Source organism: Grammomys surdaster, unplaced genomic scaffold (genome assembly GCF_004785775.1).
Source record: "Grammomys surdaster isolate TR1022 unplaced genomic scaffold, NIH_TR_1.0 184, whole genome shotgun sequence".
Taxonomy (NCBI): domain Eukaryota; kingdom Metazoa; phylum Chordata; class Mammalia; order Rodentia; family Muridae; genus Grammomys; species Grammomys surdaster.
The window spans coordinates 7,243,845-7,267,661 of NW_021604629.1; the positions used below are offsets into that span (position 1 = coordinate 7,243,845).

The 23,817-nt window shown below is 38.4% G+C and overlaps 1 protein-coding gene across 1 annotated transcript in view; it reads right to left on the reverse strand.

The window, feature by feature from the left end:
• The window catches only part of Copb1 (coatomer protein complex subunit beta 1), a 34,307-nt gene extending 13,002 nt beyond the window's left edge, over positions 1–21,305 (reverse strand). The window contains exons 1-14 of the mRNA XM_028768052.1: positions 21,102–21,305; positions 20,370–20,520; positions 16,499–16,728; positions 15,872–16,041; positions 13,288–13,402; positions 12,231–12,323; positions 8,657–8,794; positions 6,419–6,538; positions 5,788–5,895; positions 5,543–5,689; positions 5,016–5,161; positions 3,024–3,120; positions 1,404–1,564; positions 188–308 (exon numbers count right to left, since the gene is read on the reverse strand). Coding sequence (XP_028623885.1) covers positions 188–308; positions 1,404–1,564; positions 3,024–3,120; positions 5,016–5,161; positions 5,543–5,689; positions 5,788–5,895; positions 6,419–6,538; positions 8,657–8,794; positions 12,231–12,323; positions 13,288–13,402; positions 15,872–16,041; positions 16,499–16,728; positions 20,370–20,460 — 1,737 coding nt within the window. The 5' untranslated portion in view covers positions 20,461–20,520; positions 21,102–21,305. The remainder of the gene's footprint in view (positions 1–187; positions 309–1,403; positions 1,565–3,023; positions 3,121–5,015; positions 5,162–5,542; positions 5,690–5,787; positions 5,896–6,418; positions 6,539–8,656; positions 8,795–12,230; positions 12,324–13,287; positions 13,403–15,871; positions 16,042–16,498; positions 16,729–20,369; positions 20,521–21,101) is intronic.
• Between the last annotated feature and the right edge of the window lie 2,512 nt (positions 21,306–23,817).

The window sequence follows — 23,817 nt, forward strand, 5'->3', positions numbered from 1 at the left end:
ATCACATCATTTCTCTATCTCTGTATCATTTTTTTAGTCAGGTCACACTACTGAGTCTGTCTCCTGTACTAAACCACAAGCTCTTTTATGACATGGCCTTTAGCATTAACTTTTAAGTTTTTCACTGTTCAACAGAGTAGACATTTAGTAATCAATGACTAGGCAAATACAGAATAAATAAACATACGTTTTGCTTTTTCTTCTCCTGAACCAATGCTACATAGCGTAATGCAATCTTAGTCAGAGTTGTGGCAAGGGAGGCAGCAACAAAGAAATCTCCATCCAGGAGGAATCCTCTCAAGGGTGGTCTGCAAAGGAATCAACAAACATGAAATACCACAAATCCTTTTTTTTTTTTAAAGATTTATATATTTTTTATTTATATGAGTACACTGCAGCTATCTTCAGTCACATACTAGAAGAGTGCATTGGATCCCATTACAGATGGTGTGAGCCACCATGTGGTTGCTGGGAATTGAACTCAGGACCTCTGGCAGAGCAGTCAGTACTCTTAACTGCTGAGCCAGCTCTCCAGCCTGACTCAGGTAAGCTACTTATTTTGTGTTTGGTGATAAGGACCTCAGTTAAATTCCTCATTAGTTTTCAAAATGAAAAAGAATATGTAACTAATACTTTTCTTAAATAACTCAACAGTCCAAAGAACAGAAAGAAAAGGATGTTTAACTAAGGACAGATGTACTGGAGGTAATATGCTACTTCCAAGTGACAGCTTATGTACTTTTCCACAGTGTTGCTTACAGGTTGTCTAGGTCTGAAATTCCTCTTCTTGAAAATGAAGACAGTATACTCTCTCTTTCAAAGGGCTGCTGTCAAGACTATGACATCAACTATTTAGTGTGGCTTCCGGTACATAAGAAGTGTTCAAGAACACTGTACCATCATTTTTCTCATCTTATAAACACAGACAGCAAAATAGAGAGGTAAAAAACCTGAAATGTTATGTTATTAATTAGAACTGGACAATTTGTACTGAGACTGTAGTTCCAGTGGCAGAGCACTAACCCAGCATGTGAGCAGCTCTGAGTTCTAGTCCAAGAGAGAAACGTATAATAAAGGAAAGAAAGAAAAGAAAAAGGGGGAACTTCAAAATATCTTTTTGATAGTAACAAGCAATCAGACTTAAATATAAACACAGCATTTCCTATGTGAGTGAAGTAAGTTTTATAAGAATATTTACTTCAGTGGGAACAGTAGGAACAAAAGACTAAAATTACAGAGAAAATTCACAGGGAACCTTTACACACATACCTTATTTCAAGACTTTAAATGGCAAATACTTTCACTTAAGCATCAAAAACTAGTAAGAGAAAGAAACCACATAGCTACTTTACCACAAGAGGAACAGTATAACAGTTCAGCCAGCAGGGTGCAGAAGCTGTTACCTGTCTTCTTCTTTCTTGGTAGGCCTGGAACTGCTGAGTGCACTCTGAGTAGCATAGGTGCCCATCTCTGTAACCAATTTCTGAACGGGCCCAACAGTTATTTCTTCTTCTGGCTTTAACTCGCCAGCTTCTTTCTTTATTTCTGATTCTACAATTGGGATCTAAAAGCCAAATGGAAACAATGATTTAATAATAGCAACTGTAAAGTTACACTGAAATAGTCAACCAATTTTATTCAAAAGGCATTTGGACTGTGGAGCTCTGTGGGAAGAACAGAAGGTTTACAGTCAATGATTCTGATGTGAATTCCCACACCACCACTTACTACTTATATAATGCTGAATAATATAATTTTGAGCCTCATTTCTGAATTTCTTTTGGGGGTGATCTTAATTCTTTCTGAGCAATTCCATAATAGAAAAACAGAAAGGATAGTTTTTTAGCAAAGTAGATGTTCTCTGGGTCTCATTCCTCCTCTTTGTCTCTTCCCCTGAACTATGAACCAAAACAACACGCACCCCTGTAAAATGAAATGTTTATGTAACTTCCCCAGCCACCCTGTTAGTTGGTCACAGGGCTGCTACAGCTTGTTTGTCAACATGTTGCCTTAAATTTCTCATGTATGAAAAATTCTTCTAAGAGTTTTTAATTAAACTTATTTTATGTCTTTTATTTTAGAGATGAAAAAAAGTTTAGGTAGTTAAGGAACTTAAAGTGAACTTCTCAGAGTTGATTCTTGACAGTAATTAGCAAAGAACCCAGGTCTCCTGACAAAGTAGTCCATTGTTCTTTATATTCTACCATGAAGTTGCTTTGGTGAAGGAATATTCCAATACTAGTACACAAACTGTCTCAGGTTAGCCTTGCTCTGAGATAGGCTTCCAAAGCACATCAGCATTAGCACAGTTTGCAGCGATTTCGAGGCATGGTGGTACAAAGCGAGGCAGGCACATCAGTAGATCCTTGAGTTCAAAGCCAGTCAAGTCTATATAGTGAGTTTCAGGCCAGTCAGGGCTACACAGTGAGACCTTATCTCAAAAAAAAAAAAAAAAAAAAAAAAAAAAAAGCTGACAGTGGTGGTTCTAACTCCAGCACTTGGGAGGCGGAGAGAGGTCAGCCTAACCTATAAATTGAGTCCCAGAATAACCCATGCTATTGAGAAACCTGGTCTTGTAAAAAACAAAACAAACTAACAAAAAAAAAAAAAAAAAAGAAAGAAAGAAAGAAAGAAAGAAAGAAAGGAAGGAAGAAAGAAAGAATTTTACTAGCTGCACAGACATTCTGCTCAAACAAAATTTTACCCACATAAATAATTATTTGAATACGTGTTAATAGTTTTCATGGAGGTGGGGTGAGGGGGGGAGGGACTCTTAATTTTCTATAGCCCCTGAGGTTTATCTATCTGGGTAATTAAAATATAATTTTTTAAGTGTTCTTTAGCTCAAACACTACATAACAAAAACACAAAAGTGAATGATTACATAAAAACTGTTGTTTTTCTTTGTTTGTGCTAGGCCTGAACCCAGGGCTGCATGTGTGCCAGGCATAGACTCTAAACCACTGAGCTGCACTGCCAGCACAGCAGAGTTTTCTAAAGCACAGATCATCATACAAACGTACCTCCCCAAGGGACCTGCGGACCTCAGTCATCACACTCTGAATGTCTTCCTTTGTACTGCAGTACTCTCCCAGGATCCACAATGCTCCTCGATAAATCCTAGGACAAGAATGTAAGATCTGAAATACAAACCTGGGAACAAATTTCGATGCAGAAACATTCCTCTGTGAATTTAGGGTAAGGCAAGAAAACAGGATTTTGTATTTTGTATTCTGGAAGAGAAAGATTTCAGAAAGACTGTAACAAATGGGAAGCTAAGAAAATAGCTATTTGCACTCACTGTCATTAAGCATATTCTAAAATTAGCAAAAGTTAAACAGCAAAATGTTTCCCATAGGCATTCATATAGGGCATAGTTAAAATAAATTTGGCTTTATCACTTTCTACTCGGGAGAATATATTATTTGAACATAATTTTTAAATTCATTTCACTTTTTATTTGTAATCACTGTAAGACACAAAATGTTGAATAGGATGACATATACAGAAGAACATCTAGTTGGGGTTGGGGGGATCAATTCACTGGTGCAGTGTTTACTTAGGAACCACACAAGATGCTGGGTTTGAAAGTAAGCAATGACAGCTAGCTGTAGTAGGCATGTATCTATAATAAATAGGCTACACAGTAGTATCCTGTCACAAGAACAATGCAATTCCCAACCTAAAATGTTACTGGGGAAATCTGAATAGGATGGCCCGACAGACACATGTGTTTGAATGCTTGGCCATCTGGAGTGGCACCATTATGAGTTATGGCCTTGATAGAGTAGGTGTGACCTTGTTGGAGTAGGTATGGCCTTGCTGAAGGAAGTGAGTCACTATGGAGGCAGACTTTGAGGTCATATATGCTTAAGCTATGCCCAATGTGACACAGTCACTTCCTGTTGCCTGTGGATCCAGATGTAGAACTATCAGCTACCTCTCCAGCACCATATCTGCCTGCAAGCCATCATGCTTCCAACTACGACAATAATGGGCTAAACCTCTAAACTTAAACATTTTCCATTATAAGAGTTTCTGTGGTCATGGTATCTCTATACAGCAATAAAAACCCTGAGACAGTTAACAAAGATAGCAACAATTTTCTTTTCTTTTCTTTTCTTTTTTTTGTTTGTTTTTTTCGAGACAGGGTTTCGCTGTGTAGCCCTGGCTGTCCTGGAACTCACTTGGTAGACCAGGCTGGCCTCGAACTCAGAAATCTGCCTGCCTCTGCCTCCCAAGTGCTGGGATTAAACGCGTGCGCCACCACTGCCCGGCAACAATTTTCTATTTTAAAATGTTAAACTGGATGAAATTTTTAGCTATCCCTTTACTTAGATTTTAACTGAATTTATTTAGAAAAATAAAATCAATCATAGAAACTAAAGCCCCAGAAGATTTCAGTTCTCAAAGGAAAAGCTTTCATACAATTTTTTTCCTCATAACAGGACAAATCTTACTTTCCTATACATGCATACACACATCATCATAATATGTGTAGATGTGTGTGTGTGGGTATGTATGTGTGTATGTATGATACCTCTCAGTCACTTTCATATTACTGAACCAACCTTGTACTGGTCCCAGCCTGTTTAAGTAGGCATACTACAAATCTCTTGTAGTTTATCCAGTAAATGCAAAAATGAAGCAAAATTTGTATTCAACAAGCCTTTCTCATAAACAAAGGCTAATGGAATCTAACATATCAGATTCAGATTTTTTTTAAAACCTTTTCAATAAATGCTAAGGGTGACAAAATAATACGTATTCAAAAGGTGATTTTAAGTACAACACTTAAAAAATGTTTCTTGGTCATTCTGTGATTCACAATGTTTTAGATGTAATTAGAATACAAAAACCTAACTAAAACAATTCTATGCACTGTGAACGGAGAATGATGGCGGATGATGTTTTGCATTGTATACCTTGTTTCCTCTTATTTTCTACTAATTGACTCTTTTAAAATAGAAACTGACAAAATGTTCAACTTTACATTAAATGGAGTTTAAACTTACTTGACAGACTTAATAGCATGGAAGACTTCCAGCATCTTCTCAACAATCAGCATTCTCAGGTTGTCAAAGCGCTGAATGGCTTCACGAACAAACTCCAAGACATCAGCAGCTGCTGCTTCATTATTGTCACTGAGAAACTCCATTAGCTAACAAAAAAAGAGAAATGGGACAAATAGTTATATAGTTTCCAGAAAGAAAATTACATAAAGTCAGAAATAAATTAATGAACAAAGAATGGAAGTTAGTGATTTTCAAAATATAGAACAAAACATAAGCTGAGATAGACACTAGTACATAAACAGAAGTCCCAATAGTCCTGTGTGCAGCAAAGTTTTTGATGAAGATTAAGAAAAAGAAATCTAAGTTCTTACCCTAGTCAGCATAGGAATACACACAAAGATGAAAAATGTACAGTGAGATTGCTATAATTTCAGATGGTTGCAATTTTCAGTAGATATAAAATAACTCAAAAAGAAAAATAAAAACATCTAGGGAATCTTACAAGTAAAATAGTAAGAGTTACACACCACAGGAATAACATTTGCAGCCATATCTGGAAATCGGACTGAACAGGAATGCAGTGTTCGCACAAGAAGCTGTCGGTATTTGTCCGTGTCTTCATGCTCAGACACGTTATTTGTTTTAATTACTTCCTTCTTCAAGACAATAACTAACTATGGGGGACAAAAAGTAAAAAAAAAAAAAAAAAACAAGTGAGAATTACATCACATCTGGACCACTTACAAACAATGTCACCAATGTTCTGTTTTACCTCTTCAACATTCCTAGATGAGACAAGATCCAGTGCTAACTGCAGCGTTTTCTTACGTACTTCTAAGTCTGGTGTACTCAGTACTCTTAGGATGTCCATGACCAGATCCTGAAAACAAAACAAAACAAAAAACTACAGAGTGACGCCAGTGTTTCTCTTAATGAGAAAAATATCTTAATTGCACCACAGTGCTGTTTGCCCTCCATCACTTCAGTCCTCTGATTAGTAACAGAATTAGTAGTGTAGGAAGAAGTAGATACTCTGGGTCACCTAGTGTAATGAGACATGAAGTGATGACATCACATATAACACAGCCAAACTGACAATGTATATACTTCAACTCTGTAAAGTTTTAGATCCAACTTGTTTCATGGAAAATACAAAAGTCAGAGGAACAAGCTACATTGACATTACAGCAAAGTAACCACCCACATCCAGGAGGAAGAACATTTTAGAGGAAACCCAGTTTAGTTAATCAATGTCATGTAGAAAGACCTAAAAGGAGATGATGATTTAAGAGTTACACCCCAGTTGCCCAAAATTTACACCACCAGGCTTCAGATTCTCGGTTAAGTTATCTACAGTGGCAAGGCTTGGGGACGATCTGAACATAAAGGACAACAGAACTCACCTGGAGGACTCGTTCATGAGCAGGATGCTCTTTTAATTCTACCAATCGGTCCAGGACGATGAGCTTTACATTGTTATCACTCTCCTTAATAATTAAATCAATGTAACACTGAGCAGCAGCCTATTAAAAAAAAGAAAGAAAGAAACACATTCTGGAAAAACAACCATTGTGAAAATAAGAACTGGTCCTCCCTGCCAGGCCACTAAGCAGCTAAAATAAACGCATTCACCTCTGCACTAGCATTAATGCATTTCATTTAGAGGAGTGTGTATATTTGGCCCCTAATTATAACAAGCCTCAGTGATACTCCAGACTACAAGGCATGGGAAGGATTACAAAGTCAAGGATGGAAAGGAGCTGCCACAGATGCAAATGGATTGAAACTAAGGAAACAGCAGAAGAGGGCAGAGAATCTGAGTATGACTATTAAACACATTTCACATCAGGGATAAAGTTTAATATATTTATATCTTTATTACAGTGATAAAAAACAAGAATATAAAGATAACCTTTTAGGAGGTGATGGCTGGTGACTGAACCCCTTGCACATCTCAATTAAGTGCTTTAGCAACTGAGCCACATCCCTAGTGCCCCATTATCCTTTTTACATAAGACTTTTAAAGGTATAATGGTTTGTAGAATGATCAAGTTTAAAAAAATCAAAGGAAAAAGTAGCCAATCTAGAAAAGTTCTCAATAGTCAAAGCTGGAACAACTTGAACAAAATAATGATAACAGTGGATTATGATACACAGACATGATTCATATTGATATAAATGAAAAAGAGTAGGAAAGAGAAAATCAGTATTTCCTTATGTAGGAATGCCACAGTAACTGTTCAGTGAGGTACTATAAAGTTACCCTTAGAATATTTAGTAATAGCTCTTGCTGAGAAAAATCCATTTATCAGTGCTAAAATTAGTGGAAACAAATCTGAGGAGTGACAAGAAATCTAGAGTTTCAAAGTACTTTGAATATATTTTGAATATGACCAGAAAAATCAGAACAGTAAAGAAATCAGGGAGATAGCAGTTGACCTAACTAATCATGAATAAGGTATACAGGTATCCTGTACTGAGGACATGAGAATTTGTGCTATTCGTCCCCAAATGCCTAATCTCACTGATTATGAGAAAATATGAGACAAACTCATGTTCCAGAATCTCTTATAAACAAACTCATATTCTTCATGAGGCATGAAAATAACATTTACGGATTAGAGGAGACTCAGACAGATAACTGTGGGATCCTAGAGCGGATAATCAAACAGAAAAGGGCTAATGCCACAGCTAAAAATTCAATTAATAAAAAGAGTCTTTTTTTTTTCTTGAAAAAAGAAAAAAGAAAAAAGAAGGAAAGGGGCATTAAGTGAAAACCTGAAGAGAAATTTGAACAAAATCTAGTTTATGTGACAATATTATTTCAATGTTAATTTAGTTGTGATAATTATATGATTACACAAGGTATGAAGATTACAGGATGCTAGAAGAGGAATGTAAGAGGACAGAGGTCCTATTCCTGACTTCCCTTTAAGTTTAAAATTATTTCTAAATAAAGTATTCTAAGTATTAACAGGTAAAACGGTAAATTCAACAATTTATGCCAGCTAGCTTTCTAGAATAATTGTTCTCTGAACATATTAGTGGTATGTGACAAAGTCTTGATAGACTAAACAAAAGAAAAGAAATGCAATAATCTATTATTAAAGATCCCCAAAGAAATTTTTTAGAAGTCATCATTCATTCTAGATCCATTTTTAACATAATTATGAAGAGATCTTAAAACATCAGTAAAATTCTCTAGAAACTAGAAATACTGTAATTCTCTATCTTTCTCTCTTTTCTCCGTAAGTGTGTGAAAGCAGAAAGAAAGGCTGAATTATGTAAGAAGGTACATTATCTTACAAAATCGGTAGTCCTCTCTACCACGTGTCTAGCCTGTGGCTTGGTGGCCAAGGGTAGATATGAATGCAGCCCTGCACAAAATTGTACTTACTTAAAGCTGTGTGCGTGTGCGTGTGTGTGTGTGTGTGTGTGTATCCAAGTTGAGGGATATTGATATTTTTCCCCCTCTAACTCAGCTGTGTGGTTCTCAAGTGAGACTTTGTAGATATTCTGTTAATGATGTCAAATGTTGGATGTACCTGCGTTAAGCATAGCAAGTAATCATATAAATAACTTCAGTGTCATTAAATCATGAGGGATAAGACAGGATGTCTATCATAGTGTCACCAAAGTACCTTTATTGCAGTTGGTGCACTTGACAGTGTTACCAATGTCCCAGCAGCTTCGTATTTTACAGCAGGACTCGATGACTGCAGTAAGTTATAGATACAGCGAATGAAACGGGCCCTTTCTGATGGATTAGCGTGACAGACCTGGAAAAGAGAACATTTAGGATTCAGCTGATTTCAAGAACATTATATACACATAGGAGGCCACAATCCCAGCCTTTATAATTACTTTCAGATGTTTTTTTGTTTGTTTGTTTGTTTTTGGCTTTCTGAGACAGGATTTCTCTGTGTAACAGCTTTAGCTGTCCTGGAGCTCACTTTGTAGACCAGGCTGGCCTCAAACTCACAGAGATCCCCCTGCCTCTGTCTCCTGAATGCTTGGATCAAATGTATGCACCACCACTGCCTGGCTCCAGCTGGAATTTTTTAATGCATGGTGACTCTCACCTTTAATCTCAGCCTTCAGGAAGAGACAGGCAGATCTCTGTCAAATTCCAGGCCAACTAGGGTTACATAAGGAGACACTGCCTCAATAAATAATAAATAAACTACAATAAAAAAGATAAGAATATTTCAAAGATACATAAAAAAACCCAGCCAATACTGAGTGAGATGTAATAAACACTGATAGTTTCAGAAAGAAATGTTGTATTTCAAACAACTATCACAGGAGCTGGCTAGATGGCTCCAAAAGTAAAGGTATTTGTAGAGCAAGCTGGTAACATGAGTGAGCCCTGGAACCCATACAAAAGTAAAGGGAAACCATCTACTCCACAAAGTTCTTTAACCTCCATAGTTATGCCATGACATGTGCATGCACACATACAAAAATTAAAAAGCAAACTCAAGTAACTGTCATAGCCACTTGTGCATTTATCTGTTTTATCATAATTTACACTTTCATTGTTTCACAAGTTCTCAGTCGGCTTATAAAAGACATGAGTATTTTGAAAATGTGAAAGAAAAATCAAAGCAAGAAAAGCTAGAACACGTTCTAATGTACTAATATAAATGTCCTGATAGACTAGTACATATCACCTAAATTTTTAGTCTGGATGCCAAGCCAAAGAAGACAACACACTGAGAGTAGTAGTGGACACCTTTAGTCCCAGAACTCAGAAAGTACAGGAAAGAGGACTGTGATTATGAGAACAATCTGAATGATATTTACATTTTGTTTATCAGAACATGATGACAATCAGCTCTTTCAAAAGATATTGCAAACTAAAGTGCAGTCACTGTAGGAGGATAGCTGAGTCCGGGAGTTCAGGGCTAGTCTGAGTTGCATAGCTAAGACCTCGCTCTCCAACCTCCACAAAATCCCAACAGCAAAAGTGCTGACGATAAAGTGCTGACCCTCCCCCAGCTTTAACCGTACTAAGTGCAGGTGTGAGTCAGGCCTGTGTGTACCAGACAGTGTTCTACTAATGAGCTTCGGCTCAGGCCCCAGGGCTTGCTCTTCCCACAGTGTCCTCTGAGAACTATCTCAAGGTTTAAAGGGTATTACTTATCTTTTGGAAGCAGTGTACACCAATAACTTCCTACTAGGCTTTACCTTTTATGTACTAACACACCTGTATATTGACACACTGAGATTCAAGACTTTTGAGGGCACACTCAAACAGTATCCAAACCATAGCACCAAGTTTAATGTTTAATTTTTTATAGTATATGAATCACAGTGAGAGAGGTATGTACTTTTTCTTCCATTTAACTCAGAAGCTGTTTAAGGGTTATTAGTTAGTCAATATTGTTGTAAAACACTGACAATATCATTGGAAAAATAGTACTGACGGATTTGCTCATCATAAGGTTGCCACAAGCCTTAAAACTGCAACACTCACAAATGTTTCTGAAGCATGATGAGGTATTTTCCATTTTGCCTCACTTTAAAAAAATTTTTTAGATTTATTTATTTTATGTATATGAGTACACTGTAACTGTCTTCAGACACAGCAGAAGAGGCATCAGATTCTATTACAGATGGTTGTGAGCCACCATGTGGTTGCTGGGAATTGAACTCAGGACCTCTGGAAGAGCAGTCAGTGTTTTTAACCACTGAGCCATCTCTTCAGCCCTTTGCTTCACTTTTAAATTATAGTATATCTGTGTCTATGACATGGGGGGAGCAAAGGGTTGTACATACACGTGTGGTGGTTGGATGGTAGCTCTCTTAGCTCTCTTCTTCCACCTTTATGTGGGTCCTGGGTATGAGACTCAGAATATCAGGCTTCTGCCCTGAGCACCTTTGCCCACTGATCCACCTTACCAGCCCCATCTAATCATGCTTTAAAAATCAAACACTTATAAAGTTCATTAATTTTTAGTTTTTCAAAACAGTGTGATGTATAATAAAAAATTTTGCATTTTATTCCAAAGCCTGATTCATAATCCACTTAATGACTGGGCAGTACACAATGAGTTGTTTGAGCTATACTGACTATTTATTATAGAGTTTTAAAAAGAATAGAAGAAAGTACTTGGAAAACACATTAAAAGTATTAAAGAAAAAAGGATTTAAGCAGGCATAAATTAAGATATTTAATAATATCTCTACTATGAAAGCATTATTATTGGGATTGGTGAGATGACCAGGTGGGTTAAGGCACTTGCCATGAAGCCTGATATTCTGAGTTCTATCTATCTCTGGGACCTACACCGTGGAAGGAGAGAAGTGACCCTCAAAAGCTCTCCTGAGGCATGCCACCAGCTCACAATAAATATATAAAATATCAAGTTAAAAAATTAACATACCAGTTGAGGAATATTCCAGAATAAGACCATTTACTTTTGTCTTAAATTGCCAATTTACATATCATAAATTATCATTCTTTTTAAGAAATTTTTATTCTTCTCTCATGTTAATCCTGACTGTACTTCCCCCCTCTCCTCTCCCCACAGTCTCTCCCTCCCACTTTCCCTCTCCCCCAGATCCACCCCCTCCATCTCCCCCTTAGAAAACAGCAGGCCTGCCAGATGTGGAATTGGTGAAGTTCTTTTCCCATTATGTAGGCTACCCTTTTGTCTTTTGATTGTCCTTTGCCTTAAGAAACTTTTCAGTTTCTTGAGGTTCCATTTATTAATTGCTGATCTTAGTGCCTGCACTACTAGTGTTCTGTTCAGGAAGTTGTCTCCTGTGCCAACACATTCAAGAATATTCTCCACTTTCTCTTCTATCAGGATCATTGTATGTGGTTTTGTGTTGAGGTCTTTGATCCACATGTACTTGAGTTTTGTACAGGGTGAAAGATATGCATCTATTGCATTTTCTACATGCAGACATCCAGTTAGACCAGCACCATTTGTTGAAGATGCTTTCTTTTTTCATTATATATTACTGGTTTCTTTTTTAAAAATCAGGTATCCATAGGTATGTGGATTTATGTCTGGGTCTTTGATTCACTGATCAACAGGTCTGTTTTTATGCCAAAACCACTTGGTATTTATTACTATACCTCTGTACTACAGCTTGAAATCAGGAATGGTGATACCCCCAGAAGTTCTTTTATTGTATAGAATTGCTTTAGCTAGCCTGGATTTTTTGTATCATTCTTACCTTATAAATTTTTATCATTCTTACCTTATAAATCAGTTCAACAATAACCAACTGTAGAATGTCTCCAAATGTCTGAACTTGATCAATACATGTACTTAAATAATCCAAAGCTCGATCCTAAAAAAATAAGAGTATATTTACCATACTTCTCATTTGGTGTAATGAATTAAGACAACACAACACACACACACACACACACACACACACACACACACACACACACACAATTTCCCCAAATATAAAACTAATGAAGAAACTGAGGCAAAAAAGAATTAACTGAGGGAAAAGAGTGAAAGAAATTAAGGAAGAAGCTAAATAAATGTATATCAGGAAATCAAAACATTTCCTAGAATTGGATACATATGTGTAGTCTGAATTTTTCTTAACTGGCAAGCCAAAGGAAAAAGTCCTAAGTCCTATATGATTCAGAGTATTCATGTAATTGAAATAAAGCAGCTGTTTAAACATGTTATTTCTAAATCAGGTATACTGGCATATACCTGTAACCCCAGCACCTGGGAAGCAGAGGCACGAGGATCACTACGAATTTGAGGCCAACCTGATCTACCAAGTTCTAAGTCAGCAGGGCTACATAGGGAGATTCTGTCTCAAAATCTCAAAGTGAATAGAGTATAGCTGTATTTTTTATTACTGAAACCTAAAAAAAAAAAAAAAAAAAAAAACACCTAGGCATCCTCATGCTCGGTCAATGTATACAAAGAACTATCAATACTTCTTTATTTTTCAAGACAGGGTTTCTCTGTGTAGCCTTGGCTAACCTGGACATTACTCTATAGACCTCAAACCATAGGTACTCCAAATCAACCTACTAATTAAAAACACATTATCTGCTGAGGCTAGGCTTAATGGCACACTCGTGGGAGTCGAAGGTAAATGGATTTCTGTGAGCTCAAGGTCAGCCTGATCTATGTAGTGAGTTCTAGGACAGCCAGAGCTACATAGTGAGATCCTGTCCCAAAACAAAACAAAACAAACAGACCAAAACAATAAAGAAACCATGCGGAGGACCGAGTTTTAACTTTTGTTAACTACAGTAAGGAAGTATTTGAGGGCGCTGTACCTGGTCTGCATGAATCAGCATCATAAATGCATTTCTTTTGCAGCTTGCATCCTTCTCATTTACCAGAAAATCATGTATCAGCTCAGGAGCATCAGGTATAAGATGTTCAAAATTTCTTTAAACAAAACAGGTAACATCCATATTAAATAAATGCTCACTTTCACATTTCAGTTGCTTTCTAGACATTAACAACATTTAAACTTAAACTCTGTAACAATACTTTTCTGTTTTGGAATTGTACATCAATTAGAAGCAGGAGAAGAAACCGTAGGTTAAAACTTCATCTATTAACACAGTGTCAATTTTACAACATTACAACCTTTCTTAATAAGTATATAGGGGTAGGAGAATTTGAGGGTAGGGAGGCAGGAGTGGGTGGGTGGGTGGGGGAACACCCTCATAGACGAGGGAGGGGGATGGGATACAGGGTTTCCGGGTCAGGGGGAGGACTGGGAAAGGGGTAACATTTGAAATGTAAATAAAGAAAATATCCAATAAAAAAAAAAAGAAAAAAAATAGGGAACAAAAGAATCTGTTTTCATTATCTGTGCAGCGTATTTACTAACAACACTATTTTAGAAACGTAAAGTATTTATAGTACATAGAATGATAAATATTAGAATAAAGAAGGATCTACAGGAGCAGGAGAGAAAATCCAGTGGTTAAGAGAACGGGCTGCTCTTCCAGGACATGGAGTCTATTCTCAGGCACATGATGGCTCCTAACTGCTCTAACTCCACTTCTAATGTATCTGAAGCCCTCTGCTGGCTTTCTTGAGCATTAGGCACTTAAGTGGCAAACATACATACATGGAGGCAAAGGAACACCCATCCATATACATAAAACAAAACAATCATTTAAAGAAGGGATATATAATAAAATCTATATCAAAATTTGTTATCATAGTTCCAAAAATTCTTAAAAATTCTTACTGTTCAAATTTTCAGTTGTCTTATACCTGTTCCCATTTTTGTGTGTCCTTTAAAGTTCTGACATATATACAGTGCCTATGGCAACAGTCAAGAATTCAATACATTATCAACAAAATATCACTTCTGTCAACATATAGCATAACATTAAAATAAACAAAATTGTGTTTCAGCCAAGTAACATATTAAAAAACAAAGATGTTTATAAAAATATTTCAGGAGCTGAAGAGATAAATTAGCTGGAAAAGTACTCGCAGACCTAAGTTCTTTCTATCCCTAGAACTTATGTGAAAAAAGGGGGTGGAGGGGACAAAGAGATGGCTCAGCAGTTAAGGGCACTGACTGCTCTTTCAGAGGTCCTCAGTTCAATTCCCAGCAACCACATGGTGGCTCACAACCGTCTGTAATGGGATCTGATCCCCTTTCCTGGTATTCATGAAGACACAGCACAGAGCACTCATATATAAGATAAATTAATGAATCTTTCGGAAAAAAAAAGCCAAGTTGGGTGTGATGGAACATGCCTTTAATTCCATCATTCAGGAGGCAGAGGCATGTGGATCTCTGTGAGTTCAATGTCAGCCTGGTTAATCCTAGTGCTGAGAAGATGAAGATAAGAAGATACCTGGGGCTCTCTGGTCGGCTAACCTAGATATTTGGTGAGTTCCTCGACAATGAGACCTCATGTCAAAGTGAAAGGCTGATGGTGCCTGAGGAACAATATCGAACGTTCTCTGGCCTGAGCACACACACACTCATATAAACATGCACATTTACAGATGTGCACAGAGACAAAATAATATATATCCTAGTTAAAGTGGCAGTGCTAGGAATCCAATCCAGGACCATGCTCACACGTTCTAGAAAGGACTGTGCTACTGAGCTCTATCCATCACTGCCCCATAATCTAAATGGACTGACAGCCATGACTTTAACAATTTAGTAATCTAGTCTCCTTTGAATTTTACAATTGTTTTAAAGTTCAACCTCTTCAGCTTTATTATTTTACTCTAATGACTGTCCCAAAGCCATGGTCTTGCAAAACAAACACTTACTGGGCTATGTCTCCAACCCTTTTCTATTTAGAGACTCACTAAGTTGCTCAGACTGGCCTCAAACCCATTATCCTCTGGACTTAGTCTCCCTAAAAGCTGGACTTGAGGACACACCACTGGTCCAGGCAAATTTTCAACTGTTATAATAACAAGAATCAGTTAAGAATCACAGCTCTTTTCAGTAAAAGTGTCCTTCTTCAAAGCCTCCAAGACAAGACCCACACTGTTCAAAACAAGAATTTTAAACAAGGTAAAAAAATGCAATGCCTTTAGCAAGGTGAATAAATGAACTAAGTGAACTGCAGCAATACGATTAGGAATAATGGTTATAGTCTTAAACTAGAAAGCATACAATAACATTAAGTGGCACTGTGCCACTCAAGCTGACTGTTGTCATGCAGAAACTAGGGACTACTGATGCCAGATCTTTTTGACTTCTCCATGGTAACAACTGAATGACAGTAAGAGGAAAAAAAGAAACCCACTGTATTGATTAGTAAAACATATTTACAAGTACATACATTCCGTAACCAATCACACTGGAACCACTAATCTAAAGCATTGAAAACAGAAATAAAGCAAAGGAGTATCCTCCCTCACCTGTAGATGGTATAGATGGCCAGAACAGCATTTCTCCTGACATAGCTGTGACGGTGCTCCAGACAGGCACGGATAGCAGGCATCAACGGCTCCAGCAGCTCTGCCTCCTTCAACTTGCAGAGGAAACGAAGAGTAGACCCACGAATAAACTCATTAGGATGCTGGAGATCCTGACATAAAAATGACAGGAAGAAACGCTGAGTTTCAGCTTTAAAAACCCTACATTTATTTATTCATGTGTGTATGTGTGTTCATTCACACACACACTAGAGGTCAGAGGACAACTTGCAGAAACCAGTGGGTCCTGGGCGTCAAACTCACTTTACCTGCTGAGTCATCTCACAGGCTTAAGTTTTAGCTTTTTATAAAAGTCAAGTTTTAAATGTAAAACTTTCTAATTTAAAAAAAATTAAAGTTAGATTTGGGCAGCATTAACAGCCAGCCCCAGCCTCAGGCAGTCTAAGCCTAAAGGCCATAGGTTAAACACATTTTTGAGTTTACAACTTCAATAATAAATATTTATAATTTTTCATTTCATCAATCATTTAATTTTGAAAACTAATAGTATCCATTACAGCAATTTTATAATTATAAATAAACAAATCGAACAGTTATGGTTTGGTTTACCTTTCTGTATGCATCACACACAAGAATCATTTCATGTAAGAGCCTCCCATCTGGAGTTGTTTTAGGAACAATCTCCCAGAAGACCAGAAGCAACTTTTTGATGGTGTGATCCTGAAGAGGCAGCACAAAACGAATGATCGTCATCAGGAGTCCGGGAAGCTTTTCCCCGTTCAGAATCATAATGATCACTTTCTTCAAAGCTTCAGTCTTTGACTTCACATCACCTTTTTCTGATTCAGTAATAATAATAATAAAAATAAAAAAGCACAATTACTTCAAAAGTAAGTTCCTCAGATAATTTAAAAAGCTATGAACAAAACAAACTAAATTTACTATCAGCTGTGGTAACAAGGTTAAAAATCCAAACAACATTATTTGTGACTATTTTGTCTCTGAATCTCAGATACCTTATATACGATCTGAAAATACTGGACTAGACTTCTGGTCAATAACCAACTGAGAATCCCTGAACCTATAGCTATACCACATGGTAGCAGACACCTAGTATCTTAGCACATGAGAAGTTAGAACAGGTCAATCTTCAGTTCAAGGTCAGCTCTAGGCAGGGCTATACAGTAAGACCTGTCCTCAACCCCATACTCTAAAATCAAACAGCACATCTTTCCTTTTTAGCACTGTGTACTGAATTCGGAGCCTCCTGAGTGCTTGGCAAGTGCTATATATTTAACAATGCCCACAGCCCCTATCACTTAACCACGACAGGGTCTTAAGCTCCCCAGATGAGTTTTAAAAAACGTGACCTACTGTTTCAGCCTTCTGAGCAGCTGGAACTACACGTACATATCACTAGGAATGGCCTGTATATACTTTAAAGGAGTAGAGCATGAATTTTCAAACTTCAAAACGTATGTCTGTTTCTTTTGCAAAAATGTTTTCAAAATGAAAATATAAACATGTAGGGAATGCTTATGTTTAATTTAGTATTAACTTCATTTGTTTGTTTATACCAACTATTACCTACAGAAAACTGTCAGCTATATTTAAGTATCATATATTAAACTATGTAAGAAATTACAATATTTTGAAGAACAAGTAATTAAATGATTTTATTTCTTTAGTTTTATTAGACTAGGCTATTATCCTATTTCTGTAAACCAATACTACAAGTCTAAAGGGAAAAAATTTCCTTTTTCATATGACAAAAAGCCTACTAAAGACATTCTCAAAAATTCTAGACGGGGCCTGGAGATCAATGGCTCAGTAGTTGAGGGCTCTTAAAGAAGTCCTGGGTTCAGTTCCTAACACCCACATCTATCAATCAGGGCACAACCACCAAAAACTCCAGCTCTAAGGGATTAGACACACTCTCTTCTTATGCCAGAGGACCTGCACTAATATGCACATATCCTGAGACAAGCACACACAACTTACAAAAAGATATTTAGCAAAAGATATTTAGATATTTATTTAGAAAAAAATAAGCACTTTTAACTATAAGTGAACGTGAAATATAAATGAGTCTCTTGATTTCTCAATTTTCACTATAAACTGTCAACGTTTACTTGGATTCCAGTTGTCTTTTTAAAATTTAACTACTGTTGTACTCACATGTGTATGTGAGCGTGGGCACATATGCTACAGCATGCACATGGAGGTCAACTTTCAGGCTAAGTTTGTTTCTCTTCCATCATGTGTTCCAGAGATCTAACTCAGGTTGTCAGGCTTGGGTGGCAAAGGTTTCCACTTTCTGAGCCATCTTCCTGGCCTAATCCCAGCTCCTCCTTTCTTTCTTTAAAAATTATTTTATATTTTGTGTGTATGGGTGTTCCTCCAAGAATGTAAGGCTCTGGATAATATGCATGTAGTGCTCGTGGAGACCAGAAGAGGGCATCATATCCACTGGAACCAGAATTACAGTTTGTAAGCAGCCATGTGGGTGCTAGGGACTAAACCCTGGTCCTCTGGAAGACCAGCTTGTGCTCTTAACTGCTGAGCCATCATTCCAGCCCCTGATCCTAGCTTCTGAAACTGTGAGTCATAACTCAATTTGGGGTAGCACAACTGAACGTAAAATTTGGCATCAGTGAAAAGTTTCTAAACACACATACACACTATACACAATTGAAAATCATTTAGTGAATCCAGTACTTCTGGTAGCATTTGCTTGTGCTGCACTATATGACTTCACTGTAGTCTTAGTTTTGAGTACACAACATGTTTACATTACACCAGACACGCCCTTATAACACATAACACCAAATAATGTTGTCCGAAGCACCTCAGGTCAGATCTCAAACTATTGTTATAAGCTGCAATGTTTTTACTATACTTACAAGTTTTTTGGTTTAATTATGGGAAGTAGAGTTTTAATGTTTTCCTATGGTCATTCCTTAGTGAAATTATCGAATTAGTCTGTGATTGAATTGTATACTCATAATGTATGATTTAAAAAGTGATCTTTCCACAGGGGATAGTGGTGCACATCTTTAATCCCAGCACTAAGGAGGCTGGTGGATCTCTGAATTCAAGGTCAGCAATGTGAGCTCCAGGAGAGCCAGGGCTGTTAGATAGAGAAACCCTGACTCAAAAACCAAACCAAAAAAAAAAAAAAAAAAAAAATTGTTGTTTGGAGGGCTGGAGAGATGGCTCAGTAAGTGAAGTGCTGGCCACTTGAGAATGATCTGAGTTCATTCTCTAGCACCCATGTAAAAGTCACACACAGCACATGCCTATAACCTTAGCACTGGGGAGATGGACCCAAGAGGATGACAAGGACTTGCTGGCCAGCTAGTCTAGCTAAATCAGCAAGCTTCAGGGCCAGTGAGAGATCCTATGTCTAAAAAGAGTGTGAAGGGAATCACTGTGCATGCTTGGTAGGTAGAAGGCACTTGTGGCCAAGCTTGACCACCTGAGTCCAATGCCTAAAGCCCACATGGTAGGAGAGAGCTGACACCTACAAGAAGTCCTCTGATTGCTACACCAGTGCTATGCATGTTTGTCTCCCCACTTCCCACTATATAAATATTAAAGAATAAGACAGGGAACTGGAAACAGCTTAGTGGCTAATAGCACATAATGGTCTTGCAGAGACCCACATCGGGTGGCTCATAACTGCCTGCAACTCCAGTTCCAAGGAGGAAACTACACCTCTGGGCTGAGCATTCACACACATGGGCACCTCCTCATATACATAATTAAGAATAAAGCCCATAAAAACCAAAAGTCTAAGAAAACAGGTAAGGTGGAATGTGACTGAGGAAGGTTTACCTCTGGCCTCACATAAACAGACAGCACGCATACATGGCTAGCACATATTTGTGCACACACGTAATAAATAAGAAACTTCCTCAGGTGAAATTAAGAGTACAAACATTTTAAGAAGTATTAACTTTTATCATCATAGAAGCTGAAAATAAAAGGTGATCAGTGGCCTGTACCTGTAATCTCAGCCCTTGGGAGGCTGAATTAAGAGAACAGATATAAGTTTGAGGCTGCCCTGGCCTATTAGTGAGTTCCAGGCCAGCCTGGTTAAAGAGTAAGGCCTTATTCAAGAAGGAAAAAAAAAAAAAAGAATTGTGGCTCACAGAGCCTAGGAGGAGAGTAAGAAGGAAGGAAGGAAAGCTGGGAAAGGCTGATCAATAGCTACTGAGTGTAAGATAAAAAGTTCTGGTATGACACTGTATACTACAATTAATAGCTATATACTATATTTTTAAAAAAATCTCGATGAAAGGATGTGAAATGCTTTCAGTATAAAGAAAAGATGAATGTTTGAGACAATTATATTTGACAGGATTTAAATATTAGAAAATATAGATATGTATTAAAAACATCACATTAATTTGTCCAATTTTTACGTTCTTAATCTATCAATTAAAAGAATTCCTATTTGAGTTAAGAAACTATTTACCCAGGTCATTTTTTAAGCTGATTTCAGAAGGGGGTTCTGAATCCATTGGCACGTTAATTAACGTATAGCACACGTTCTCAGCTGCCGTCATTGTTTCTGTTTATATTCAACCCAATACAAGATGAAAAAGGACGAAAGGTGCCAGGAAAATCTACAAAAATGAATACGAGTATCATTAGAAAAAAAGAGACAAATTCCACAAATCAGTCGTGATCTTTATACTGCCTGAAGTTCTTTCCCTGTGGCTTCTGAGGATGTCGATCTATAGAGCTCTCTCCACCTTCTCCCTCTATCAACTCTAGTGACAATCACTCAGTCCCCGTACCCGTCCACTCCCCGGCCCAGGGTGTGGAAAGCGGTGGAGCCGAGGTCCACACCACAGTGACAACCCGGAGCACCACGTCACGGGACCGTGATTGCCAACATAACACAGTCGGATCTGCTCCAGGAGGGCGGCCCGCGAGCGAAGACACTGCAGAACCTTAGGGCTCCTCCGCCGTGGCAGGTTCCCGGTGGGTGAGCCTCGGCCGCCCCTCCCCGGCCTCCTTCCACGCAGTGCCAGACCCCAGGCGGCGTAGACCCAGGTCCCACGGCCCCGGGAGCCGCGGCCCAGCTCCCCGCCCCCACCGCCCGTCGCCGCGGCCTAGTTAAGCGCCCGGCATCTCCCCATCCGGGGGCTCGCCGACTCTGCGCGGCCGCCGCAACCCCGAGGCTCGGGGCCCTGGCCGCTACCTGGCTCCGAGGGGCGGGGGCCGGGAAGGAACCGTGGGACTGTCGACTACCGGTCCAGAAGCCGCTGCCGCGACGGCTCCACCGAGTCCTTGGCTGACGTGGAAGGGGGCGGGGAGACCAGCAAGGATGTAGCTACAGAGCCTGTACGGAGACCCAGAGAGGACAAGCCTCTTTCGTCCTGTAGCTGCGCCCTGAAAGTGTGTGCTGTCTTCTTCCTCTCTCAGGGTTGGTTTCTGCAGCAGTGTGAGCAAGTATTTTAATTTCTCCTGTGAGTTAGGAGCTGACTTAAGCGCTTTGGTCAGTTAGCAGTTCCTTAGAAATTGTCTTCCCAGGAACTAAAAACTTGTACAAAAGAGAAACAGGAAGTCCAGCAGACCTTCCTCTCACTTACAAATTGGAAACTCAACCAATTCTTAGGCAGATGATTTTAGATATTTTAATAAGACGGCTAGGTTATATCAAAATACATTTGAAGGCTTAACACCTCTGGTGATCTGAATCTGACTTTATTCAGTTGACCTGGAGTTACTGGAGTATATCCAAAGTTGTCTGACAACTATCATTTCAACTCTTTATTCAAGAATGGCCTCTTGCTATCTTTCAGAGCATACAACACATTAAAATTTTTTATGCATAAAGGGAGAGTCAGCATCAAAGGATTTTTCTTGTCTTTGAAGACTGACTAGTTACAGCTATACTTGACCATAGCACATTAGATTTTGTTCATTTGTAGTTCTATATCTTATCCCAATGTCCTGGTCAATTATTAATAACAAAATATTTGAAACCCTCAAGTGTCTTCTCAAATTGCCAGACTGATCTTGAAAGGTAGTCTTCAGTTCCTGAGAAGTTGGAGTTACAGGTGTGTACCACATGGATACATACTCTGTATACAAAACCTGCTAACCTCACTTGAGGGACATAGGATACAAATTGTTTTCTCATCTACCTGGAATGCAGTTATTCTGACAACTGATTTTTCTGGAAACATTGAGTTAAAAAACCAAATCCCTCAGATCTCAAAATATAGCAAAGAGGCTAAATATTTCCAGCATTTAGAAGAGCTGCCTTTCTGAATTTTTGATTTTAGACAGTCTTACTGTCCAGGCTGGCCTTCAACTCTCAATCTACTTCTCTTGTACCTAGCCTCCCAAGTGCTGGGATTACAAGCAAATGCTTTCACATCTGGCTTGTGCATTTTAAAACATGTTTTTAATCTAGGTACTTGTCAGACAACATGACTCTGTCAAGTTCTCTAGTCTTTGCCTAGTTCTTCTGTCTTGGGAAGTCCTGCAGGAATCTGACATGTCCCCTTACTGAGACTTCTCCAGTTCATAGAATCTCACTTATGTACTTGCTCCTAAACACATTCAGTTTTGTCTGATGACCAACAGTCAGATATAGAAGAGTTCCACCAGAGATCCTTCCTGCTGCACACCAGCTGTCAAAGCCAGGTGCCCACTTTAACACCTATCTATCCAGTCTAACATATAAATGGAATCATACAATGGAATCATTGAGATGAGCCTTCTTTACTCAGCACTAGTCTCTCAGAATGAGATTCGTTTAAGATTTTTTTTTCATGTTTCAGGTTTTTTTTTTCACATGGACTCATTACAAATGCAGTTATTAGTTCTCCAAGCTCACATGACTTACCAAGAGGTGACAGAAAGAAATGACACCAACCAAGGTGTAGAGATTAGGTTTAGCAACGAGAAAGCTCAGCAGTTTAGGGCCACAGTGGTGTAGACTAATCATATCTATTCCTTATGTTAAACTTCCGGGTTTTTCATGACTTAGTGAATCACTACAGACTTAAAAGATAGCATTTTAGGCCTGCACCTGAACATGCCACTGCCAAAGGGCATGGTTTTGCATTTTAAACCAGAGCTTCTTGACTGGTATCAAGATCTTATATAGCTTCACCAATTCTTATGAAGTGTATTTTGAAGACTTTTTTACACTAGCATGTAACTAATTATTTTGAATGCTTTCCAAATCACAAATTACTTCAATGTAAAAACTTTGTATATCAAGAATTATAAAAGTGTACAAAATGAGGACTAAAGATACTTGCTCCAAATGGTTTAATGGGCAAACACTAAGAGCTTAGAACATGAATTCTGACGTCTGGTTTTCTTTTTCTTTTTGGCTGTGCCAGCTCTTTTAGAGCTGCATGTGAAGATGCTTAGATTCCAGATGACACCTTTGTTACAGGACAAGAGGAATCTCACTGTTAAGTTGCCCTGCAGACTAAATCGAGAAACTGAGTACAACAGAAAGGGGATCACATCCAACTCTGTAAGGTCCTTTAAGTGGACAACTTTTGTATGAGGTACACATACTTGCACTTATTAGTAGGTGGCCAGACCTTGGGCATTCTGCTCCATCATCCTGTCGTGACTTATTCCCTTGAGATGGGGTCTCTCACTGAAACTGGATATAGACCAGCAGCCAGTCAGCAGCAGCAAGCCCTTTATCCTGTAGTGCTAGAGTTACCAGTTTGTTTGCACAGCAACTGGCTTTTTTCTCCTGCCTTTCCAGACAAGGTTTCTTTGTGTAGCCCTAGCTGGCCTCAAACTCAGAGATCCACTTGCCTCTGCCTCCCAAGTGCTGGGATTGAAGACATGCACTCCCACAACCAAGGTTAGCAAGTAGCTCTTAATGAAATCATTTTTTCCCTAGATCTAAAGTGGGGAAAAAATTTAAAATCAGT